The sequence below is a fragment of the Hypanus sabinus genome, chromosome 30 (assembly GCF_030144855.1).
Source record: "Hypanus sabinus isolate sHypSab1 chromosome 30, sHypSab1.hap1, whole genome shotgun sequence".
In the NCBI taxonomy this organism is placed as follows: Eukaryota; Metazoa; Chordata; class Chondrichthyes; order Myliobatiformes; family Dasyatidae; genus Hypanus; species Hypanus sabinus.
The window spans coordinates 6129148-6151284 of NC_082735.1; the positions used below are offsets into that span (position 1 = coordinate 6129148).

General features: G+C 50.0%; 1 protein-coding gene across 1 annotated transcript in view; it reads right to left on the reverse strand.

Annotated features, from left to right (window-relative positions):
• The window catches only part of rims3 (regulating synaptic membrane exocytosis 3), a 304991-nt gene that overhangs the window by 18908 nt on the left and 263946 nt on the right, over positions 1 to 22137 (reverse strand). Inside the window, exons 5-6 of the mRNA XM_059954273.1 lie at positions 19396 to 19508; positions 95 to 196 (exon numbers count right to left, since the gene is read on the reverse strand). Coding sequence (XP_059810256.1) covers positions 95 to 196; positions 19396 to 19508 — 215 coding nt within the window. The remainder of the gene's footprint in view (positions 1 to 94; positions 197 to 19395; positions 19509 to 22137) is intronic.

Below are 22137 nucleotides of genomic sequence, written 5' to 3' on the forward strand. Positions count from 1 at the left end.
ACGCACACTAACCTCTGCTCTCCCGATATTACACTGCAACACAGCAGTGACCAATGAGAGAAGCTGTTAAAGTCTGAGCCTTGCAGGCACCTACCTGGCAGAGCTTTCGTGCCAGGCTTTGGAGTCAGTCCTCTGGCTTGAATGATTTCCACCTCGAGCTGCCCACTCCGATCAGCCATACCAATGTGGATGTCACCTGTGACAAGGTGACACAGTCAATCAGAGGTCTCAACCATTTCATATCAGATTGTTAAAGTTCTCAGAACTGTTAGCAAAAATTACTACCTGCCACCTCTCCCAACAATTTGTTGCTCTACGCTAGAACTCAGAGCCTACAGCATGGGACAAGCCCTTTGACTCACAGTGTTGAGCTGACCTCTTCATCTACTCTAACCCTTCACCCCTACTCAGCACTCCATTGTCTTATCATCCATGTGCCCATATAAGAGTTTCTTAGAAGTCCCTAATATAAAGTGTGTATGGAACCAGAGGAGACAGCAGAGGTACTTAATGAGTACTTTGCTTCAGTATTCACTATGGAAAGGGATCTTGGTGATTGTAGGGATGACTTACAGCGGTCTGAAAAGCTTGAGCATGTAAATGTTAAGAAAGAGGATGTGCTAGAGCTTTTGAAAAGCATCAAGTTGGTTAAGTCACCAGGACCCCAGACTAGTGAGGGAGATGAGGGAGAAAGTTGCTGAGCCTCTGGCAATGATCTTTGCATCACCAATGGGAATGGGAGAGGTTCCGGAGGACTGGAGGGTTGCGGATGTTGTTCCATTATTCAAGAAAGGGAGCAGAGATAGCCCAGGAAATAAAAGGCCAGTGAGTCTTACTTCAGTGATTGGTAAGTTGATGGAGAAGATCCTGAGAGGCATAATAAGATTAGGATTAGTCAGCATGGCTTTGTCAAAGGCCGGTTGTGCCTTATGAACCTGATAACCTTCTCATGGCCCCTTCTGGCTTTCCTAATTTCATTTGTAAGCTCCTTCCTGCTAGCCTTATAATCTTCTAGATTCCTATCATTACCTAGTTTTTTGAACCTTTCGTAAGCTCTTCTTTTTTTCTTGACTAGATTTACAACAGCCTTTATGCACCACGGATCTTGTACCCTACCATCCTTTCCCTGTTTCACTGGAACATACCAACTCAAAACCCCACACAAATATCCCCTGAACATTTGTCACATTTCTTCCGTAGGTTTTCCCGAGAACATCTGTTTCCAATTTATGCTTCCAAGTTCCTGCCTGACAGCCTCATATTTCTCCTTACTCCAATTAAACGCTTCCTTAACTTGTCTATTCCAATCCTTCTCCAATGCTATCTCCAAAATGCTCTCCCACTGTGACACCTGACACCCAATACTGGATTAAATACAGCCTCTCCTCTTACAGGCTTATCTACACATTGTGTCAGAAACCTTCCCCAACATATATAACAAACTCCACCCAATCTACAGACTTTGTAAACCCCTCACTCTAGGGAGATACCAATCAATATTTGGGAAATTAAAATCTCCCACCACAACAACCCTGTTATTATTACTCCTATCCAGAGTCTACCTCCCTATCTGCTCCTCAATGTCCCTGTTACTATTGGGTGACCTATATAAAACACCCAGCAGAGCTATTGACCCATTCCTATTCCTAACTTCCACCCACAGAGACTCTGTAGACAACCCCTCCATGAATTCCTCCTTTTCTGCAGCTGTGACACTATCTCTGATCAACAATGCCACACCACCACCTCTTTTGCCTCCCTCCCTATCCTTTCTGAAACATCTAATGCCTGGCACCTGAAGTAACCATTCCTGGCCCTGCTCCATCCAAGTCTCTGTAATGGCCACAACATCATAGCTTCAAGTGCTGATCCATGCTCTGAGCTCATCTGCTTTATTCATAATTCTCCTTGCATTAAAATACACATCTCAAACCATCAGTCTGAGTGTGTCCCTTCTCTATCACCTGCCAATCCTCCCTTTCGCACTGTCTTCAAGCTTTCTCTATTTGCAAGTGTACAATGTGAGCCGGAGAGATCTCAGGTGAGGGAGGACCCCTGTGAGGAAGGGGGTGCAGGTCTGTCAGGTAGACCTGGGGTATCCGAGACAGTGGGTTCGCAGGTGACGAGGGAGCCCAGTGGGGCAGAAGGGGTATGGAGATCTCAGAGGATTAGGCGCCCCCCGAAGCGGTTGACATATGTGGTACCGGGAGAACCGAGTGTGATTTCTACTGCTCTGGGTAGTTATGTCACTGCTTTCTGCACCTGGGTTGGGTTTTGTGTGTTGCAAGAAGCTTTGGGGAACTCTAGTAATGCCATGAGGGCATGACATTTGCTGGTGGGGAGAGAATGTACAATGTCCTGTGTATGTTACTCAAAATGGCCTCTTTGGTTTGTTACAAGTAGGAATGCTTCTTTGTCGGATAAGTGTTTCTCTTGCCGTTGTTTCACTTTAGAATGGCTGATATGGTAATTGTATTCATTTGTTAATCAATGGGGAATGTTATTGTGTCTTGTGATGCTGGGAACTTGGGGGAGGGGTTTTCGCAGGTTTTTGGTGGGAGGAGGAGGCCGAGGAAGGTGGACGTGTGCTGGACTGGTCATAAGACCACCGGGGTGGTCCCAGGTGCGACGGCCGGATGGGTCGATTGGTTCGATGATTGAGCTCCAACGAGTGCACTAAACAAACTGAACTTTAAGTTGGCGCCTTTTGTTTTTTTCCTTGTGTGTATATATATATAGTATTGCCTACTACTCTTTTAATTTTAGTAAACTCTTTAAAGTGTATTTCATAACGGTATTTGTTGTGGGGTTTGATACTGTTGGCGGGTGCAAGGCATAAACTCGATTCTCACAGCACCTGCGTGTACGGGAGGTGGGTTGGTGAGTGGCTGGATCTCCTTTTTCCCCTAGACATATACCAGCCTGTTGGGTAAGTGTAACATTTGTGGGGGCTCGTCCGGGATTGGATTGTCAGGGGCTGTGGAATCGTGCAGGCAGCAGAGCGGAGATGGACAGAGATAAGATTTTTTGTTGGTGCCAGTTTGAAGATGTACCAGTACAGTACGCATGCTTAGTGAGCGGAGTGGATTTTTGAGTTTCGGGAGATGCGATAGTGTGGGGCCTAAGTTCGGTGAAGGGTATTGGGCAGGTAGAATTGGTAGCTAGACGGTGTGGTAAAGAGGTAGAGTCTAGCTGGGTGTTGGTTCGTACAGGTGCTGAAGTCAGGATGGTGGAACTGCCAGCGACGGTCAGTGTACCGGGGGAGGATGGGCCGTGGGGGCTCCACTTCTACAAGGATGAGGCTGAGGAGACATCGGAGGAGGAGTTAGAGCTAAAGGTGGGCCCCAGAGAGGTGCCCGGTACTAGTAAAGGGAGGTGGGAGGAGGGAGTCGTGACTAAGCCCTGCTCCCCAGGTAGGGTGGAAACGTCGGAGCTGGCAGCCGCACTTAATTCCCTGGTGGGAGTGGCCGAGAGGCCACGGCTGAATCTGGGAGTGTTCTCCGGAGCCATGCCTACTCCGGACGGGGAGGTGGACTATGAGACCTGGATCGAGCATACGTCTTTGATGTTAGAGGAGTGGCCAGGCTCAGAGCAGGAGAAGAGTCAGCGATTGGTGGGAAGTTTGAGGGGTTTAGCAGCCAAAACCGTCCGGGAGTTGAAAGCTGAGAAGCCTGGAGCCTCAGTGGAGGAATGCCTAGAAGTTTTGGAGGGAGCGTTTGGGTTGTCAGGGGAACCCTGGCTGCTTTTAGCAGATTTTCAACGCCTGGAACAACGGAGAGGGGAAAAGCTCTCCGAGTACATATTTAGGATGGAGGGGATGCTCTCGGGGCTGTGGCACTGGGGGGGGGGGGGTAGTGAAGGCGACTGACGTGGCTAGCGTGAGGATGAGTCAGATATTCAGTGGCTCTCTGGAGGAGGACAAGGTGGCGTGGACTATCCGGCAGGCTTATAGGAAAGGTCCCCCTCCATCCTTCGGGCAACTGATTAGAGAGGTGCGAGAGGAAGAGAGAGCGTTGGGGCGGAAAAGGGACGCGGGCCTACGGGAGCGATCCTCAGTGATACAAAAAGTGGTGGCTGGGTGGAGGAATGACAATCCCCTGGGGAGTAGGGAACCCCCTTTGGAGGGGAGGGACAGGGCAGGTACCTACTCTCAGGGGCAATCAGTGCAGTGGATTGGGAGCAGGAGCCGTCCTGGGAGAGGAGGGGCGGCAGGCAGTGTGTGCTTTAACTGTGGGAAAGAGGGGCATTTCAGGCGGGACTGTGGAAGGCCGAGGGTGTGCTATAGCTGTGGAGAGGAGGGACACTTTAGGTGGGGTTGTGAGAGACAAGGAGTCCCGCGGAGGACAAGCCCCCCTATGACTAAAAAGGGAGAGGTTTCGGGAAACTTAGGAGAGGCTCAGTGAGGGAATGGACTGGAGCCTCTGGAGGAACACATTCCCAGAGATCAGCCAGAAGACCACCGGGTGCCCACGCCTCTATTCCGGATGGGCTGGTAGGACCCCGTGCCAGTGTGGGTCTACGGATAGAGGGAATTTACGCAAAAGCCGTTCTTGATACGGGATCGCAGGTGACCTTATTGTACCGGTCTTTCTACAATCAGTATCTAAAGCACTTGCCCGTAACCCCATTTGACGCCCTGCAGATTTGGGGTGTGAGTGAGGGTGACTACCCGTACGATGGGTACCTATCGGTGAGATTGGAGTTCTCAGAGGGCGATGTGGGAGTGTCGGAAGCTATTGAGATGTTGGTGTTGGTGTGTCCTGACCCGGTGGAAACTGGTGGTGCTGCCCTCCTGGTGGGGACTAACTCCCCAGTTGTGCGACGGCTCCTGGTAGCTTGTAAGGAGAAAGGGGGGGAAGACTTTCTGGAGACCCTCTCGGTGCATCCAGTGTTTCGAGCAGTGTTCGCAGAAGGGGTTGCCTCCCAAGGGCTGGACCCGGAGTGTAAACGAGGGATGGTGTGGTGTACACAGGCGAGGCCCAAGGTGATCCGACCAGGGGAGGTAGCACTCGTGATGGGGACCCCCAGATTCCCAGGAGTGCTGACGGGAGAAGCCCTGTTAGTGGACGCCCCAGACGATCTTGAAGGGGAGACACGGTTTCCGGCGGGGGCGCTGGTGAGGCCCGAAGTGCAGAGACCAGGGGTGGTACATGCGAGGCGTATAGCTATAAGTGTCAGGAACACCACGGCAAGAGAAATCACCTTTAAGAGGGGAATGCCGCTGGCACATCTGTTCCCGGTGACTGTAATGTCCAGCGCACTAGTGAGGACCCCTAACGGGGAGGGATCGGAGCATCAAAGGGAACTGACCGCTGAAGCCTTTAACTTCGGGGATTCCCCAGTGTCGCCGGAGTGAAAACACCGGCTAGTGGAGAAGACGCTGAAGATGGAAGCTGTTTTTTCTCGGGGCGAGTTTGATGTTGGCTGCGCCAAAAGCACTCGCCACACCATCCGGGTGACGGAGGACACCCCGTTCCGAGAGAGATCCCAGCGGCTGGCTCCGGCAGATGTTGAGGACGTGCGACAGCACTTGTGCAAGTTGAAGGAGGCCGGAATCATAGCTGAGTCCCGAAGTCCTTATGCGTCCCCAATAGTGGGAGCACGGAAGAAGAATGGGCGAGTGCGCATGTGTGTTGACTACAGGACGTTGAATCGGTGAACTGTCCCTGATCAATATACTGTCCCAAGAGTCGAGGATGCGTTGGCCTGCCTGAGCGGTGCGAAGTGGTTCAGTGTGCTGGATTTAAGAAGTGGGTATTACCAGATCCCGATGAGTGCGGCTGATAAAGAGAAGACCGCTTTTATCTGCCCGCTGGGGTTCTTTCAGTTTGAACGAATGCCCCAAGGCATATCCGGAGCCCCAGCCACCTTCCAGAGGCTCATGGAGAGAACTGTGGGGGATATGAATCTGTTGGAGGTGCTGGTGTACCTGGACGATTTGATAGTGTTTGGATCGACTTTGGAGGAACATGAGGAGAGGCTGTTGAAGGTGTTGGGCCGGCTTAATGAAGAAGGGTTGAAGCTTTCCCTGGACAAATGCCAGTTCTGCAAGTCGTCGGTTAACTACATTGGCCATATCATTTCGCGAGAGGGAGTGGCTACTGATCCAACCAAGATAGAGGCCGTGACCACCTGGCCGACACCCCAGAAAGTGGGCGCTCTGCGCTCATTTTTGGGGTTCTGTGGGTATTACTGGCGATTTGTGAAAGGATACGCCAAAGTGTGTCACCCATTGACTCAGCTGTTGTGTGGCTATCCCCTGGTGGGAAAGAAGAGGACGGGGAACCAGAGGCAGGACGCTGGAGGATACTGGAACCCGGCAGAACCTTTTGGCTCGAGATGGGATGATCGATGTGAAGAGGCGTTCCGATCTTTGAAAAGGGCGCTGACCCAGGCCCCGGTGTTGGCTTTTGCCGATCCCCAGAAGCCATATGTGCTGCACACGGATGCCAGCCGAGAGGGTCTTGGGGCTGTTCTGTACCAGGAGCATGGCAAAGCATTGAGGCTGGTAGCCTTTGTCAGCCGAAGCTTGTCGCCATCGGAGAGAAACTATCCCACTCACAAGTTGGAGTTCCTGGCGCTGAAGTGGGCAGGGGTGGACAAGCTGGGCGATTACCTGTACGGAGCCAAGTTTGAGGTGAGAATGGATAACAATCCTCTCACTTATATTTTGACTTCGGTGAAGCTGGATGCCACAGGACATCGGTGGCTGGCGGCCTTGTCGGTATATGATTTCAGCCTGAGGTACCGCCCCGGAAGCAAGAATGTCAATGCGGATGCATTGTCTCGTCGGGAGCCGGGGGAGGAGGAGAGGGACGAGGAGTGGGAGAGTGTCCCTGCCCCTGGAGTGAAGGCGATGTGTCAGTTTGCTATCACCGTGAAGGCCGAGGGAAGAGGGAGGCTGGAACGAGCCGTGGACCATTTGGGGGTTTTTGACGACGCCATCCCCTAGTTTATTGTGACCTGACCGCACTGGGGACTAAACAGTTGCCAGAACTGAGTCCAGGGGAAGTGGCAACTGCTCAGCAAAATGACCCGGGCATTGGCACAGTGTGGAGAGCGGTCGAGAAGGGGGATGCGGCGTTGGCTGAGAAGGCGAAACACCCACGTGTGCCTCTGTTGTTGAAGGAGTGGTCTCGGTTGAAGTTAAAGAACCAAATCTTGTACCGGGTCACGGCACCTCCGGACCAACCCCGCTGATGGCAACTGGTCCTGCCGGAGGACTATCGGCAGGCTGTACTCCAGGCCTTACATGATGATTCCGGACACTTGGGGGTGGAAAAGACCTAAGGATTACTCAAAGACCGGTTCTACTGGCCCCGGATGAGGGGGGAAGTTGAAGAATACTGTAGGGGATGCAGTCGTTGCATCCAGAGGAAGACCCTGCCAGCGTTGGCGGCTCCACAGTCGCACTTGCAGAGTGCGGGGCCTCTGGACCTGGTATGTATGGATTTCCTGTCGATTGAGCCTGACACCAGCAACACCACGAATGTCTTAGTCATCACCGATCATTACACTCACTATGCTCAGGCATTTCCCACCAAGGATCAGAAGGCGACGACAGTGGAGAAGGTGTTATGGGAGAAGTATTTTGTGCATTACGGCCTTCCCAGGCGAATCCATAGTGATCAGGGGCGGGACTTTGAGAGCCGCCTTATCCAGGAATTACTGACTATGCTTGGGGTTGAGAAATCCAGGACTACCCCTTACAACCCACAGGGAGATCCTCAGCCAGAGAGATTCAACAGGACCCTGTTGGATATGCTCGGGACGCTGGAGATTGGGCAGAAAAGCAGGTGGAGTCGTCATATTGGACAATTGGTTCACTGTTACAATTGTACTCGCAATGATGCTACAGGGTATTCGCCCTGTTTTCTGATGTTCGGGCGGGAAGCGAGGTTGCCCATTGACGTGTGTTTTGGAGGTGGAGTGGGTGAATTTCCCGGGAAGTCCCATCTAAAGTACGTGTCCGACATGAAGAGGGAGTTACAGCGGGCGTACGAGTTGGCCGAGGCGGCGGCTACCAAACAAAATCAGAGGAATAAGATGCGGTATGATCGAAAGGTGAAGTTTGTCCAATTATTGCCGGGCAACCGGGTCCTTTTACGGAATTTGGGACTCCCTGGTAAGCACAAGTTGGCAGATCGATGGGCGGCCAGCCCCTATGTAATAGAGAGCCAGATGCCGACCCTGCCAGTTTACCGGGTGAAACCCGAGGATGGAAAAGGTACTCCATAGGAATCACCTGCTGCCACTGGGTCAAGCGGTGCAGGTGGATAAGGAGCCCGAGTGGGAGGTTACGCCTAGTACAAGGACTCTGCGAGGGCGCGGAGAACGGGAAGAGCCCGCTACTGAAGAGCGGGGATGGGTCCCTCACCCGGGAATGGCTACCGATTCGGAAGAGGACGACTCAGATGAGTGGGCCCTGTTCCCATTCGCTGGCGCTCCAGTACCAGGAGAGGAGGCTCCTGGCCCTTCCCATACTGAATTGGGTGAGAGGAGGGAAGGTCTTGAGGGTCAGATGGAGAGGCAGCCTACATTGGTGGGAGAGAGGGTGGAACCCGAGCGTGAGCCGGAGAGATCTCAGGTGAGGGAGGACCCCTGTGAGGAAGGGGGTGCAGGTCTGTCAGGTAGACCTGGGGTGTGCGAGACAGTGGGTTCGCAGGTGACGAGGGAGCCCAGTGGGGCAGAAGGGGTATGGAGATCTCAGAGGATTAGGCGCCCCCCGGAGTGGTTGACATATGTGGTACCGGGAGAACCGAGTGTGATTTCTACTGCTCTGGGTAGTTATGTCACTGCTTTCTGCACCTGGGTTGGGTTTTGTGTGTTGCAAGAAGCTTTGGGGAACTCTAGTAATGCCATGAGGGCATGACATTTGCTGGTGGGGAGAGAATGTACAATGTCCTGTGTATGTTACTCAAAATGGCCTCTTTGGTTTGTTACAAGTAGGAATGCTTCTTTGTCGGATAAGTGTTTCTCTTGCTGTTGTTTCACTTTAGAATGGCTGATATGGTAATTGTATTCATTTGTTAATCAATGGGGAATGTCATTGTGTCTTGTGATGCTGGGAACTTGGGGGAGGGGTTTTCGCGGGTTTTTGGTGGGAGGAGGAGGCTGAGGAAGGTGGACGTGTGCTGGACTGCTCGTAAGACCACCAGGGTGGTCCCAGGTGCGACGGCCGGATGGGTCGATTGGTTCGTTGATTGAGCTCCAGCGAGTGCACTAAACAGACTGAACTTTGATAAGTTGGCGCCTTTTGTTTTTTTCCTTTTGTGTGTATATATATATATTGTATTGCCTACTACTCTTTTAATTTTAAAGTGTAAAATACACTCTTTAAAGTGTATTTCATAACGGTATTTGTTGTGGGTTTGATACTGTTGGCGGGCGCGAGGCATAAACTCGATTCTCACAGCACCTGCGTGTACGGGAGGTGGGTTGGAGAGTGGCTGGATCTCCTTTTTCCCCTAGACATATACCAGCCTGTTGGGTAAGTGTTACACAAGCCAACCCCCCTTTCCTCTGTCACTTCAGTTCAGTTCCCACCCCCAGCAATTCTAGTTTAAACTCTCCCCAAAAGCCTTGGCAAACCTTCCCACCAGGATATTGGTCCCCCTTGGATTCAAGTGCAACCCGTCCTTTTTGTACAGGTCACACCTGACCCAGAAGAGGTCCCAATGATCCAGAAACTTGAATTCTCACCCCCTGCTCCAAACCCTCAGCCCTGCATTTATCCTCCACCTCATTCTATTCCTATACTCACTGTCACATGGCACAGGCAGTAATTATGAGATTACTACCTTTGCGATCCTGCTTCTCAACTTCTTTCCTAACTCCCTGTAGTCTGTTTTCAGGACTTCCTCCCTTTTCCTACCTATGTTGTTAGTACCAATATGCACCACGACCTCTGGCTGTTCTCCTTCCCATTTCAAGATATCGTGGACGTGATCAGAAACATCCTGGACCCTGACACCCGGCAGGCAAACTACCATATGCATTTCTTTCCTGCGTCCACAGAATCGCTGGTCTGACCCCCTAACTATAGCGTCCCCTATCACTGCTGCCATCCTCTTCCTTTCCCTACCCTTCTAAGCCACATCACCAGACTCTGTGCCAGAGGCACGGCCACTGTTGCTTCCCCCAGATAGGCCACCCCTCCCCCCCAACAGTACTCAAACAGGAGTACTTATTGTTAAGGGGGTCAGCTAATTGGGTACTCTCTAGCACCTGCTTCTTGCTCTTCCCTCTCCTGACAGTTACCCACTTCTCTGTCTCCTGTGGTCCCGGGATATGATAGGGTCTTTTAAGAGACTCCTTGACAGCTTAGAATAATAGAGGACTATGGGTAACCCTAAGTGATTTCTTAGTTAAGGACATGTTCGGCACAGCTTTGTGGGCCGAAGGGCCTGTATTGTGCTGTAATATTCTATGTTCTATACACAACTTCAAAATCAATTATTATCAAAGTACATATTGTATATGTCACCATGACGCTCATTTTCTTGCAGGCATTCACAGAAGGACAAAGAAATCCAATAAAATTGAGGAAAAACTACACACTACCAGAGACTGACAAGCAACCAATGTGCAGAAGAAGACAAACCATTTCAGTACAATAAATAAATAAATTACACTGAGAACTTGAGTTGAAGAGTCCTTGAACGTGAATTCATAGGTTGTTGAATCAGTTCAGAGTTGAGGTTATCCACACTGATTCAGGAGCCTGATGGTTAATAACTGTTCCTGATGCCTGCTGGTGTAGGATCTAAGGCTCCTGTTGTTCCTTCCCGATGTCGGTAGCAAGAAGACAGCATGGCCTCGAAAGTGAGGGTCTTTGATAATGGATGCTGTTTTGTTGTAACAGCCCTCCTCGTCGGTGTGCTTAATGGCGGGGAGGGCTTCGACTGTGATGGATTAGACTGTATACAGCACTTTCTGTGGGCTTTTTCCATTCTAGGGCACTGCTGTTCCTGTTATGCAACCACTACTTTCCACCGAGCATTTACAGAAGTTTGTCAATGTTTTAGATGATATGCCCAATCTGCGTAAGCTCCTACGAAAGCAGAGGTGCTGTCGTGCTTTTTTGCAATGGCACTTACGGGCTGGTCCCAGGACAGAATTCTCTGATAGACAACACCAAGGAATTTAAAGTTAGTATCGCCCTCCTCCACCGATCCCCTAATGAGGAAGGGCACACGTACTACCCGTTTCTTCACCTGCAGTTGACAATCAGCTCTTTGGTTTTGCTGCAATTGAGTGAGAGATTGTTGTGGCACCATTCAACCATTAGAAAAATGGAGGGCCAGGTGGGAAGGAGGGATTGATTTTAGAAGAGATTAAAAGGTTAGCAGAACATTTTGGGCTGAAGGGCCTGTGATAAACTGAGATGTCCTGCATTCTATGTTCTGATATCCCTGATGAATCAACTGTATGATAGCAGAAACATGTGCCTACTGATAATATCGACCTTGATTACTCCCGCAGTCCTAAACTTTCTCCTCTCTCCCTGTAAACCTCTGCACTTTGACTGTTCAGTCTTTTTCATAGACGCTGCCCGACCTGCAGAGTTCCTCCAGCATTTTGTGTGTGTTGCTCTGGATTTCCAGCATGTGTTTATAACTTCCACACTTAACAGGTTCACGGTGAAATGCAAAGGTTGGATTATTTACCTCATCCACAGATTCAGCAAGCGGTCAGACAGAGTGAACAAGGAGAAAACTGGCAGGAGAGTGCTTAACAAAGGACAAGTGATTTCAAAAGTGTTGAAATCAAAGGAAATATTCTTTAGCAATGAATTACTGTGATCCAGGGTGCATTATCTGTGAGGCTGGTGGGATCAGATTCATTCATCACCTACAACGGAAGCTGCAGCTGAATAAGTACTCTGAAAGTGAGGTTGGGAGAGAGAGGGTAAAGCAGCACACTCACAATGTTTTACAATCCTAACACCCTTTGCTTGGTAAAGATCAAAGTGCTAATCTCAATGCAGAGACAGGCAGTGGTCAGGGGTCTAAATGAATACTGCTCATCAAGGAGAAGGGTGTGGGAGATCCTGGGTTCAGGAAGGACTACAATGGATAATCTGGAGCTGGTCAGTATTAAGAAGGAGAAGGTGTAGATATCATAGGCAGTTATCATTACAGTTGATAAGTCCCCCAGGACCGTATGGAATCTTTCGCAGAAAGCCATGAGAAATAAGGAAATGAGGAAGCTAGGGTGCTGGCAGAGACTTTCCTGTATCTTTGATAGCTACAGGTGACTGCCAGAGGCTGGAGAGAGCTAATGTTCTTGGTTTACATCAGATGGACAGCTGTGACAAGCCAGTGAACCTTATATCTGTGGCAGGGAAATTATTGGAAGAAATCGTAAGGGATACATACATTTGGAAAAGCAGTGACCAATTAGGGTCAGTGGAGGGAAGATCATGCTTCACTAATTTCATTGAATTCTTGGACAGGTAACAAAGAAAGTTGACGAAAGCAGAGTGACAAGAATTGTCCAAATTGAATACAGTTAGGTAATTGACAAGATCTCACATGGATCTTGTGTGGTCCAAAAAGTTAAGGCACAAGGGTACTATGGTGAGCTGGTTAATTGGTTTTGTGATGAGAGACAGTTGGTGGAAGGACAGAAGCCTGTGAGCACAAGATCAGTGATGTTTGTTAATGACCGCAGCAGAAATAATTAGCAACATGCACAAAGTGCTGGAGGAATTTAGCAGGTCAGGCGTGTTGCCTGTGGAATTGAATAAACATGGACGTTTCAGGCCAAGACCCTTCTCCAGGACTGGAAAGCAAGAATGGAAATGCCAGAAAGAATTCATGAATGATTTGCAGCTGACATAAAAGCAGTCGTTTTGGATAGTAAGGACAGTTGTCTCAGACGGAAGTGGAATATAGATCAGATGGAAAGTACTGGGTGGACTGTAGGCAGATAGAATTTAATCCCAACAAGTGCAAGGTTATACATTTTAGTGAGTCAAATAAAGGAAAGACATGTATTATAAACAGAAGAGAGTGAAGGAATATTAATGAATGGAGAGGTTTTGGGTTCAAGGCAAATAGTAATGTGAGCGGATGAGAAAAGCATAAGTTGGGTTTAGAATTAAAGAGTTGTGATGTTACATTGCAACTTTATAAAATGTTGGTAAGATGGCACTGGGAATGTTGTGTGCAGTTCTGATTAGTGTGTGATTGAGATTTATTGGGAACTGAAGGACTATAGCTGTGGGCAGAGACTGGACAGGTTGGGTGTGTGAAGGAGGCTGAGGGGGCAACCTGATGGAAATATATAAGATTATGAGAGGTATGGATGGATAAGGTAGATGGTAAAAATCTTTTCCCCGTGGTTATGGGATCAGATAGAAGTAGGCAGAGGTTAAAGGAGTTTTAAAGGGAATTTGTGGATAAAGTGTTTCTGCACAGAGTGGTGGATATTTGGAACTCATCCCAGACGAGGTAGTGCAGTTAGGTACTATGACTATGTTCGACAAGCAGTTAAATAGATGAGGGCACAAGATAAGCTTCTAATGCAGACAAATGGGATTAGTGTAGGTCCGCACGGGCATGGTGGAGTAAAGCATTGGTTTCTGTACTGTACAATCCCATGAGTTTATGACTTTCTCAGATGCTTAAATATAAACTGCACAAATGTTGGAGTTAAGAACAGAAGCTTATTTTCTGGAAGAAGGAGGCACCAGCAAACAAAGTGGCCTAGGCGACATGCTCCAAATGGGTCTCAAATCTACTTTCACTTCTTTTACGTCGTCTTTTTCTTTCACTTGTAGTTTTGGTACTGTTGGGGCCTGGGATCTACATGTTGGCGGTGTCTCTCAGACCGATGGAGCATTCTGGCGACTTGCTGTCCCCAAGGGGGCTCAGTGGGGCTTCGACCACAGTGATGTGCTTTGAGCCTTGAGCCCAGGAAGCCTGGAGATGAGCCACGAGCCAGTGTTCGATTTCATTTCTTGCTGATCTCACCGATTAAAGCCCAGAGGAAGATCGAAGATCATTGAGGCTTATGCGGAGGGTGAACAACTGTTCAGTGCTGTCAACCTGTCTCTCATTCTCTGCTGCCAGAGGAAGGTGTCTATGTGTGACGGGCTCTCTCCCTCTCTCTCCCTCTCTCTCTCACTCTCTGCTACCAGAGGAAAGTGTCTATGTGTGACGGGCTCTCTCTCTCTCTCTCTCTCTCCCTCTCTCTCTCACTCTCTGCTACCAGAGGAAAGTGTCTATGTGTGACGGGCTCTCTCTCTCTCTCTCCCTCTCTCTCTCACTCTCTGCTGCCAGAGGAAGGTGTCTATGTGTGATGGGCTCTCTCTCTCTCTCTCTCTCTCTCTCTCACTCTCTGCTACCAGAGGAAAGTGTCTATGTGTGATGGGCTCTCTCTCTCTCTCTCTCTCTCTCACTCTCTGCTACCAGAGGAAGGTGTCTATGTGTGACGGCTCTCTCTCTCTCTCCCTCTCTCTCTCACTCTCTGCTGCCAGAGGAAAGTGTCTATGTGTGACGGGCTCTCTCTCTCTCTCTCTCTCTCCCTCTCTCTTTCACTCTCTGCTGCCAGAGGAAAGTGTCTATGTGTGACGGGCTCTCTCTCTCTCTCTCCCTCTCTCTCTCACTCTCTGCTACCAGAGGAAGGTGTCTATGTGTGATGGGCTCTCTCTCTCTCTCTCTCTCTCACTCTCTGCTACCAGAGGAAGGTGTCTATGTGTGACGGGCTCTCTCTCTCTCTATCTCTCTCTCTCTGCTACCAGAGGAAGGTGTCTATGTGTGACGGGCTCTCTCTCTCTCTCTCTCTCACTCTCTGCTACCAGAGGAAGGTGTCTATGTGTGATGGGCTCTCTCTCTCTCTCTCTCTCTCTCTCACTCTCTGCTACCAGAGGAAGGTGTCTATGTGTGACGGGCTCTCTCTCTCTCTATCTCTCTCTCTCTCTCTCTCTCTCTATCTCTCTCTCTCTGCTGCTAGAGGAAGGGGTCTATGTGTGATGGGCTCTCTCTCTCTCTCTCTCTCTCCTGCCAGAGGAAAGTGTCTATGTGTGACGGGCTCTCTCTCTCTCTCTCTCTGCTGCTAGAGGAAGGGGTCTATGTGTGATGGGCTCTCTCTCTCTCTCCTGCCAGAGGAAGGTGTCTCTGTGTAACTGTCTCTCCCTATCTCACTCCCGCTCGCTGCTCCTGAAGGAAGGTCCCTGAGTTCGAATGGTCCCTCTCTCTGCCTCACTCTCCGCTGGCAGAGGAAGGAGTCGATGGGTAACTGTCTCTCCCTATCTCACTCCCTCTCGCTGCTCCTGAAGGAAGGCCCCTGAGTTCGAATGGTCCCTCTCTCTCTCTCACTCTCCGCTGGCAGAGGAAGGAGTCGATGGGTAACTGTCTCTCCCTATCTCACTCCCGCTCGCTGCTCCTGAAGGTAGGTCCCTGTTTGAATGGTCCCTCTCTCTGCCTCACTCTCCGCTGGCAGAGGAAGGAGTCGATGGGTAACTGTCTCTCCCTATCTCACTCCCGCTCGCTGCTCCTGAAGGAAGGTCCCTGAGTTCGAATGGTCCCTCTCTCTGCCTCACTCTCCGCTGGCAGAGGAAGGAGTCGATGGGTAACTGTCTCTCCCTATCTCACTCCCGCTCGCTGCTCCTGAAGGAAGGTCCCTGAGTTCGAATGGTCTTTCTCTCTCCCTCGATGCTGTTGGAGGGGGGTGCTGGAGTGCCGGGTCTGGGGCGAGATGTAGTCGATGCAGTCTGTGGGACTGGACTCTGTGGCTCAGTGTTTCTGGTTTCTCGTCGCTCCTTTTGTTGTTGCTACTTTGGGTGATTTTGAGTCGGGGTGGCCTGCAGGTAACGGACACTGAGCTGAACTGAAGTTGCCTGGACACTTCCGATCTTACACTATACATTCTGTGAGTCTCACTCGATTTTTTTCTTGCTGTTTGCATGATTTTTTTTGATGAGTGGAGGGGTAGTATTTGATGTTTTCCTTTGAACTGGCTCCAGGGTTTTCTCTGTTTCATGTCTGTCTGTGGGAAGATGGATCTCAGGGTTGCAAGCTGCATACACACTTCGATAGTAAGTGTACTGTGGGTCTTATGAGCCTGAAATATCCAGGTGCAGATCTGAGTCTGCTCTCAGCCAGCCTTCCCTCCTCAGCTACAGAAGCCAGATCTGTCCAGGCTCCCCTCTCCACACCCACCTGTTCCTCCTGCAGCTTGGCCCCAACTTCCATCTGTCCTTTCCTACCTCTGGGCATTCTTGTGCTCCCATACTCAGCTTCAGAGTCCCCTGTGAGTACCAGAAACTCTCCTAATCCAACTTCAGCCTCCCATTGGGTCGATGTCAGCTCTGAGTGGAGCAAAGATGAGAGAATCTGCAGATGCTGGGAACCTAAACAACACACACAAAATGCTGGTGGAACGCAGCAGGCCAGGCAGCATCTATAGGGAGAAGCACTGTTGACGTTTCGGGCCGAGACCCTTCGTCAGGGCTGGGGAAAAAAGATGAATGTCAGAGTAAGAAGGTGGGAGGAAGGGAGGAAGAAGTACAAGGTACAGAGATATCGGTGAAGCCGGGCGGGGGGAAGGATGAAGTAAAAAGCTGGGGTCAATTGGTGAAAGGGGTACAGGGCTGGAGAAGGGGGAATCTGATAGGAAAGGATAGACTATGGAAGAAAGGGAAGGGGGAGGAGCACCAGAGGGAGGTGATGGGCAGGTAAGGAGATTGGGTGAGAGAGGGAAACAGGAAGAAGAATGGTGAAGGGGAGGCACTTACTCGAAGTTCGAGAAACTGATGGTCATGCCATCAGGTTGGAGGCTAGCCAGAAGGGATATAAGGTGTTGCTCCTTGAAATTGAGTGCCTCGTTGTGGACAGACATGTTGGAATGGGAATGGGAAAGTAGAATTGACATGGGTGGCCACAGAGAGACCCTGTTTTTTCTGGCAGATGGAGCGTAGGTGCTCAGTGAAGTGGTCTCACAACTTACATTGGATCTCGTGACAAAGAGAAGGCCACATCAGGAGCAACAGATACAGACAGAAGATGACCCCAACAGACTCACAAGTAAAGTGTTGCCTCACCTGGAAGGACTGGTTCTGCAGGCAACGATAAGTACCAGGAGGGATCCCACCACCAAAAACATCTTTCCCTCCCCCCCACTTCCCACTTCCTTTTGGATCACTCCCTACGCGACACCCTTGTCCATTCATCCCTCCCCAATAATCTCCTTCCTGCTATTTATCCTTGCAAACGGAACAAGTGGTACACCTGCCCCTACACCTCCTCCATCACTACCATCCAGGGCCCCAAACAGTCCTTCCAGGTGAGATGACACTTCACCTGTGAGTCTTTGGGGTCACTTACTGTGTTCAGTGCTCCCGCTGTAGCCTCCTGTATATCAATGAGACCCGATGTAGATTTGGAGACTGCTTCGCCGAGCACTTGCGCTTCATACACCCGAAGAAACAGGATCTCCCAGTGGCCACCCACTTCACTTCCACTTCCCATTCCATGGCCGCCTCTACTGCTGTGATGAGGCCACACTCAGGTTGGAGGAGCAATGCCGTCTGGGTAGCCTCCAACCTGATGGCATGAATATCGATACATAGAATATAGAACAATACAGCACAGTACAAGCCCTTCGGCCCACAATGCTGTGCTGACCCTTAAACTCTGCCTCCCATATAACTCCCCACCTTAAATTCCTCCATATACCTGTCTAGTAGTCTCTTAAATTCCACTAGTGTATCTGCCTGCACCACTGACTCAGGCAGTGCATTCCACGCACCAACCGCTCTCTGAGTAAAACTTTTTACCTCGAACTTTTGATAATTGCCCCCCTTCACCATTTCCCCATTCCCATTTCCCTCTCTCACCTTACCTGCCTATCACCTCCCTCTGCAGCTCCTCCCCCTTCCCTTTCTTCCATGGTCTTCGACCCTCTCCTATCAGATTCCCCCTTCTCCAGCCCTTTATCTCTTTCACCAGTCAGCTTCCCAGCTCTTTACTTCACCCCTCCCTCTCTCCCAGTTTCACCTGTCACTTATCACCTCATACTTCTTCCTTCCCTCCTTCACCTTCTTGCTCTAACTTGTCAGTCCTGATGAAGGGTCTTGGCCCAAAACATCGAGTTTACTCTTTTCCATAGATGCTGCCTGGCCTGCTGAGTTCCCTCAGCATTTTGTGTGTGTTCCCAGTGAAGCAATCCCATCAACCTCATTTCCTCTTAACCCTGTAATTATTCTCGCTCGTCCCTATGAAATTCTGCTTGCTTCTTTACCTCAGCCAAGGGGTAACTTACAATGGCTGAATAACCTTCATGACGTGGATATAGGGGAACCATTGAGAGCATCCTGACAAGTTACATCTCCATCTGGTATGGGAGTAGTGGAGCATCGGACCAGAAATCCCTACAAAGGACTGTGAGAACAGCTGAGAGGATCATAGGGGTCTCCCTACCATCCATCAGGGACATTTATCAGGAGCACTACATATGAACTGCCCTTAGTATTATCAACGATCCCACCCATCCACCCAGCATCCTCTTTGACTTTCTACCATCAGACAGGAGACGCCGATGCATAAAGACAAGAACGGTCAGGATGGGAAACAGATTCTTCCCCAGGCGATTAGGCTTCTGAACTCTGGTTCAAAGTCTCACTGGTTAATTTGTTCCATACCTTACAATATTTAACAGTAAGACCATAAGACATAAGAGCAGAATTTGGCCATCTGACTCATTGAGTCTGGTCTGCCATTCAACCATGGCTGATCCTTTTTTCCCTCCTCAACCCCAGTTCCCGGCCTTCTCCCCGTAACCTGCGATACCGTGTCCAATCAAGAACCTATCAATCTCTGCCTTAAGTACACCCAATGACCCGGCCTCCACAGCTGTATGTGGCAACAAATTCCACAGACTCACCGCCAGCAATCCGCGGTGGTGAATGCACTTCATTCAGTTTGTTATCTGTGTGTGGTTCATCTGTAGATTTTATCCTTACCTTCATAAGTTGTCATGTGTAATGTACTACTGTGCTTTACACCCTGGTTCAGAGAAACATTGTCTCATTTCTGAACACATTGTATGATTATATACATTACACGCACGTATATAGTAAAATGACAATAAACTTGACTTGATAGAAGTGTGGGCACCTAGAGGAAGCCTGTGCAGTGACAGGAGAAGATGTGCATTGCACACTGTGCCAGGGGCTGGAATTGAATCCACATCACTGGGGCTGTGAGCAGCATCCCTACCTATTACACAATCTTGCTACAGGCTCACGGCATGTCCAAGGATTATCGGTGCCCGTTTCTGGGATGGCTGCATTTCACTGACATGAAGCAGCCTTTTGAGCAAGAGCAGAAGCCGTCGTACGTTTAGCAAAATGGAATGAGGTAATGAAGTAATGGGTTGGCAACTCACCCATGGAAGGGGCGGCCAAAGTCTGCCGTCCCACCAGCTGAGCCGGACCAATGCCATCCAGAAACTCACTGAACTGCCCATCTGCTCCTAGTCTGGCCGTGGGGAAAACCAAGCTGTTAAAACAGGAGACAAGGATTAACAACTGTTCCAAACCGTGAGTGTGTGTGTTTGTGCACGTGTGTGTGTGTTTGTGTGTGTGTGTGTGTGTGTGTGTGTGTGTGAGAGAGTGAGTGTGTGTGTGAGTGTGTGTGTTTGTGCACGTGTGTGTGTGTGTGTGAGAGTGAGTGTGTGTGTTTGTGCGTGTGTGTGTGTGTTTGTGTGTGTGTGTGTGTGTGTGTGAGAGAGTGTGTGTGTGAGTGTGTGTGTTTGTGCACGTGTGTGTGTGTTTGTGTGTGTGTGTGTGTGTGTGTGTGTGAGAGAGTGAGTGTGTGTGTGAGTGTGTGTGTTTGTGCACGTGTGTGTGTGTGAGAGTGAGTGTGTGTGTTTGTGCGTGTGTGTGTGAGTGAGTGCGTGCGTGTGTGTGTGAGAGAGTGAGTGTGTGTGAGAGTGAGTGTGTGTGTGTGTGTGAGTGTGTGTGTGCACGTGTGTGTGTGTGTGAGAGTGAGTGTGTGTGTTTGTGCGTGTGTGTGTGTGAGAGAGTGAGTGTGTGTGTGAGAGAGTGAGTGTGTGTGTGAGTGTGTGTGTTTGTGCACGTGTGTGTGTGAGAGTGAGTGTGTGTGTTTGTGCGTGTGTGTGTGAGTGAGTGCGTGCGTGTGTGTGTGAGAGAGTGAGTGTGTGTGTGTGAGAGTGAGTGTGTGTGTGTGTGTTTGTGCACGTGTGTGTGTGTGTGTATTTGTGTGTGTGTGTGTGAGTGTGTGTGTGCACGTGTGTGTGTGTGAGAGTGAGTGTGTGTGTTTGTGCGTGTGTGTGTGTGAGAGTGAGTGCGTGCGTGTGTGTGTGAGAGAGTGAGTGTGTGTGTGTGAGAGTGAGTGTGTGTGTGTGTTTGTGTGCGTGTGTATGTGTATGAGTTTGTGTGCACACATTTATGTGTGTGTGTTTATGTATATGTGCATTTGCATGTGAATGTGTGTGCATTTGTGTGTGTATGTGTGTGAAAGGGTGGGGAGTGTGAGGGGTTGATACAAGGGCTAGAAACCCATGCATTGATGTACATTAGTACCTATTACACCATGTTCAACAATCCCGACAGTGCACTTGTGCCACATGTTGTATTTGGAGATACAACATGGTAATAAAGAGCCCACATTGCCCAATTATACCTATACAAACAGTTAATCTACTAACCTATGGAATCTCACTGTACACACTCCCCTGTACCGATCCCTGTGGAATCTCACTGTACACACTCCCCTGTACCGATCCCTGTGGAATCTCAGTGTACACAGCCCCCTGTACCGATCCCTGTGGAATCTCACTGTACACAGCCCCCTGTACCGATCTCTGTGGAATGTCACAGTACACAGTCCCCTATACCGATCCCTGTGGAATCTGACTGTACACAGCCCCCTGTACCGATCCCTGTGGAATCTCACTGTACACAGCCCAGTGTAACGATCCCTGTGGAATCTCACTGTACACAGCCCCCTGTACCAATCCCTGTGGAATCTCACTACAAACAGCCCCCTGTACAGATCCCTGTGGAATCTCACAATACCCAGCCCCCTGTACAGATCCCTGTGGAATCTTACTGTGTACACTCCTGTGTACCGATCCCTGTCGAATCTCACAATACACAGCCCCCTGTACAGGTCCCTGTGGAATCTCACTGTACACAGCACCCTGTACCGATCCCTGTGGAATCTGACTGTACACAGACCCTGTACCGATCCCTGTGGAATCTCACTGTACACAGCCCCTGTACCGATCCCTGTGGAATCTGACTGTACACAGCCCCTGTACCGATCCCTGTGGAATCTGACTGTACACAGCCCCCTGTTCCGATCCCTGTGGAATCTCAGGGTACACAACCCCCTGTACCGATCCCTGTGGAATCTCACAATACACACTCCCCTGTACCGATCCCTGTGGAATCTCACTGTACACAGCCCCTTGTACCGATCCCTGTGGAATCTCACTGTACACACTCCCCTGTACCGATCCCTGTGGAATCTCACTGTACACACTCCCCTGTACCGATCCCTGTGGAATCTCATTGTACACAGCCCCTTGTACCGATCCCTGTGGAATCTCACTGTACACACTCCCCTGTATCGATCCCTGTGGAATCTCACTGTACACACTCCCCTGTACCGATCCCTGTGGAATCTCACTGTACACACTCCCCTGTACCGATCCCTGTGGAATCTCACTGTACACAGACCCCTGTACCGATCCATGTGGAATCTCACTGTACACAGACCCCTATACCGATCCCTGTGGAATCTCACTGTACACACTCCCCTGTACCGATCCCTGTGGAATCTCACTGTACACAGACCCTGTACCGATCCCTGTGGAATCTCACTGTACACAGCCCCCTGTTCCGATCCCTGTGGAATCTCATTGTACACACTCCCCTGTACCGATCCCTGTGGAATCTCACTGTACACACTCCCCTGTACCGATCCCTGTGGAATCTCACTGTACACACTCCCCTGTACCGATCCCTGTGGAATCTCACTGTACACAGACCCCTGTACCGATCCCTGTGGAATCTCACTGTACACACTCCCCTGTACCGATCCCTGTGGAATCTCACTGTACGTAGCCCAGTGTATCAATCCCTGTGGAATCTCACTGTAC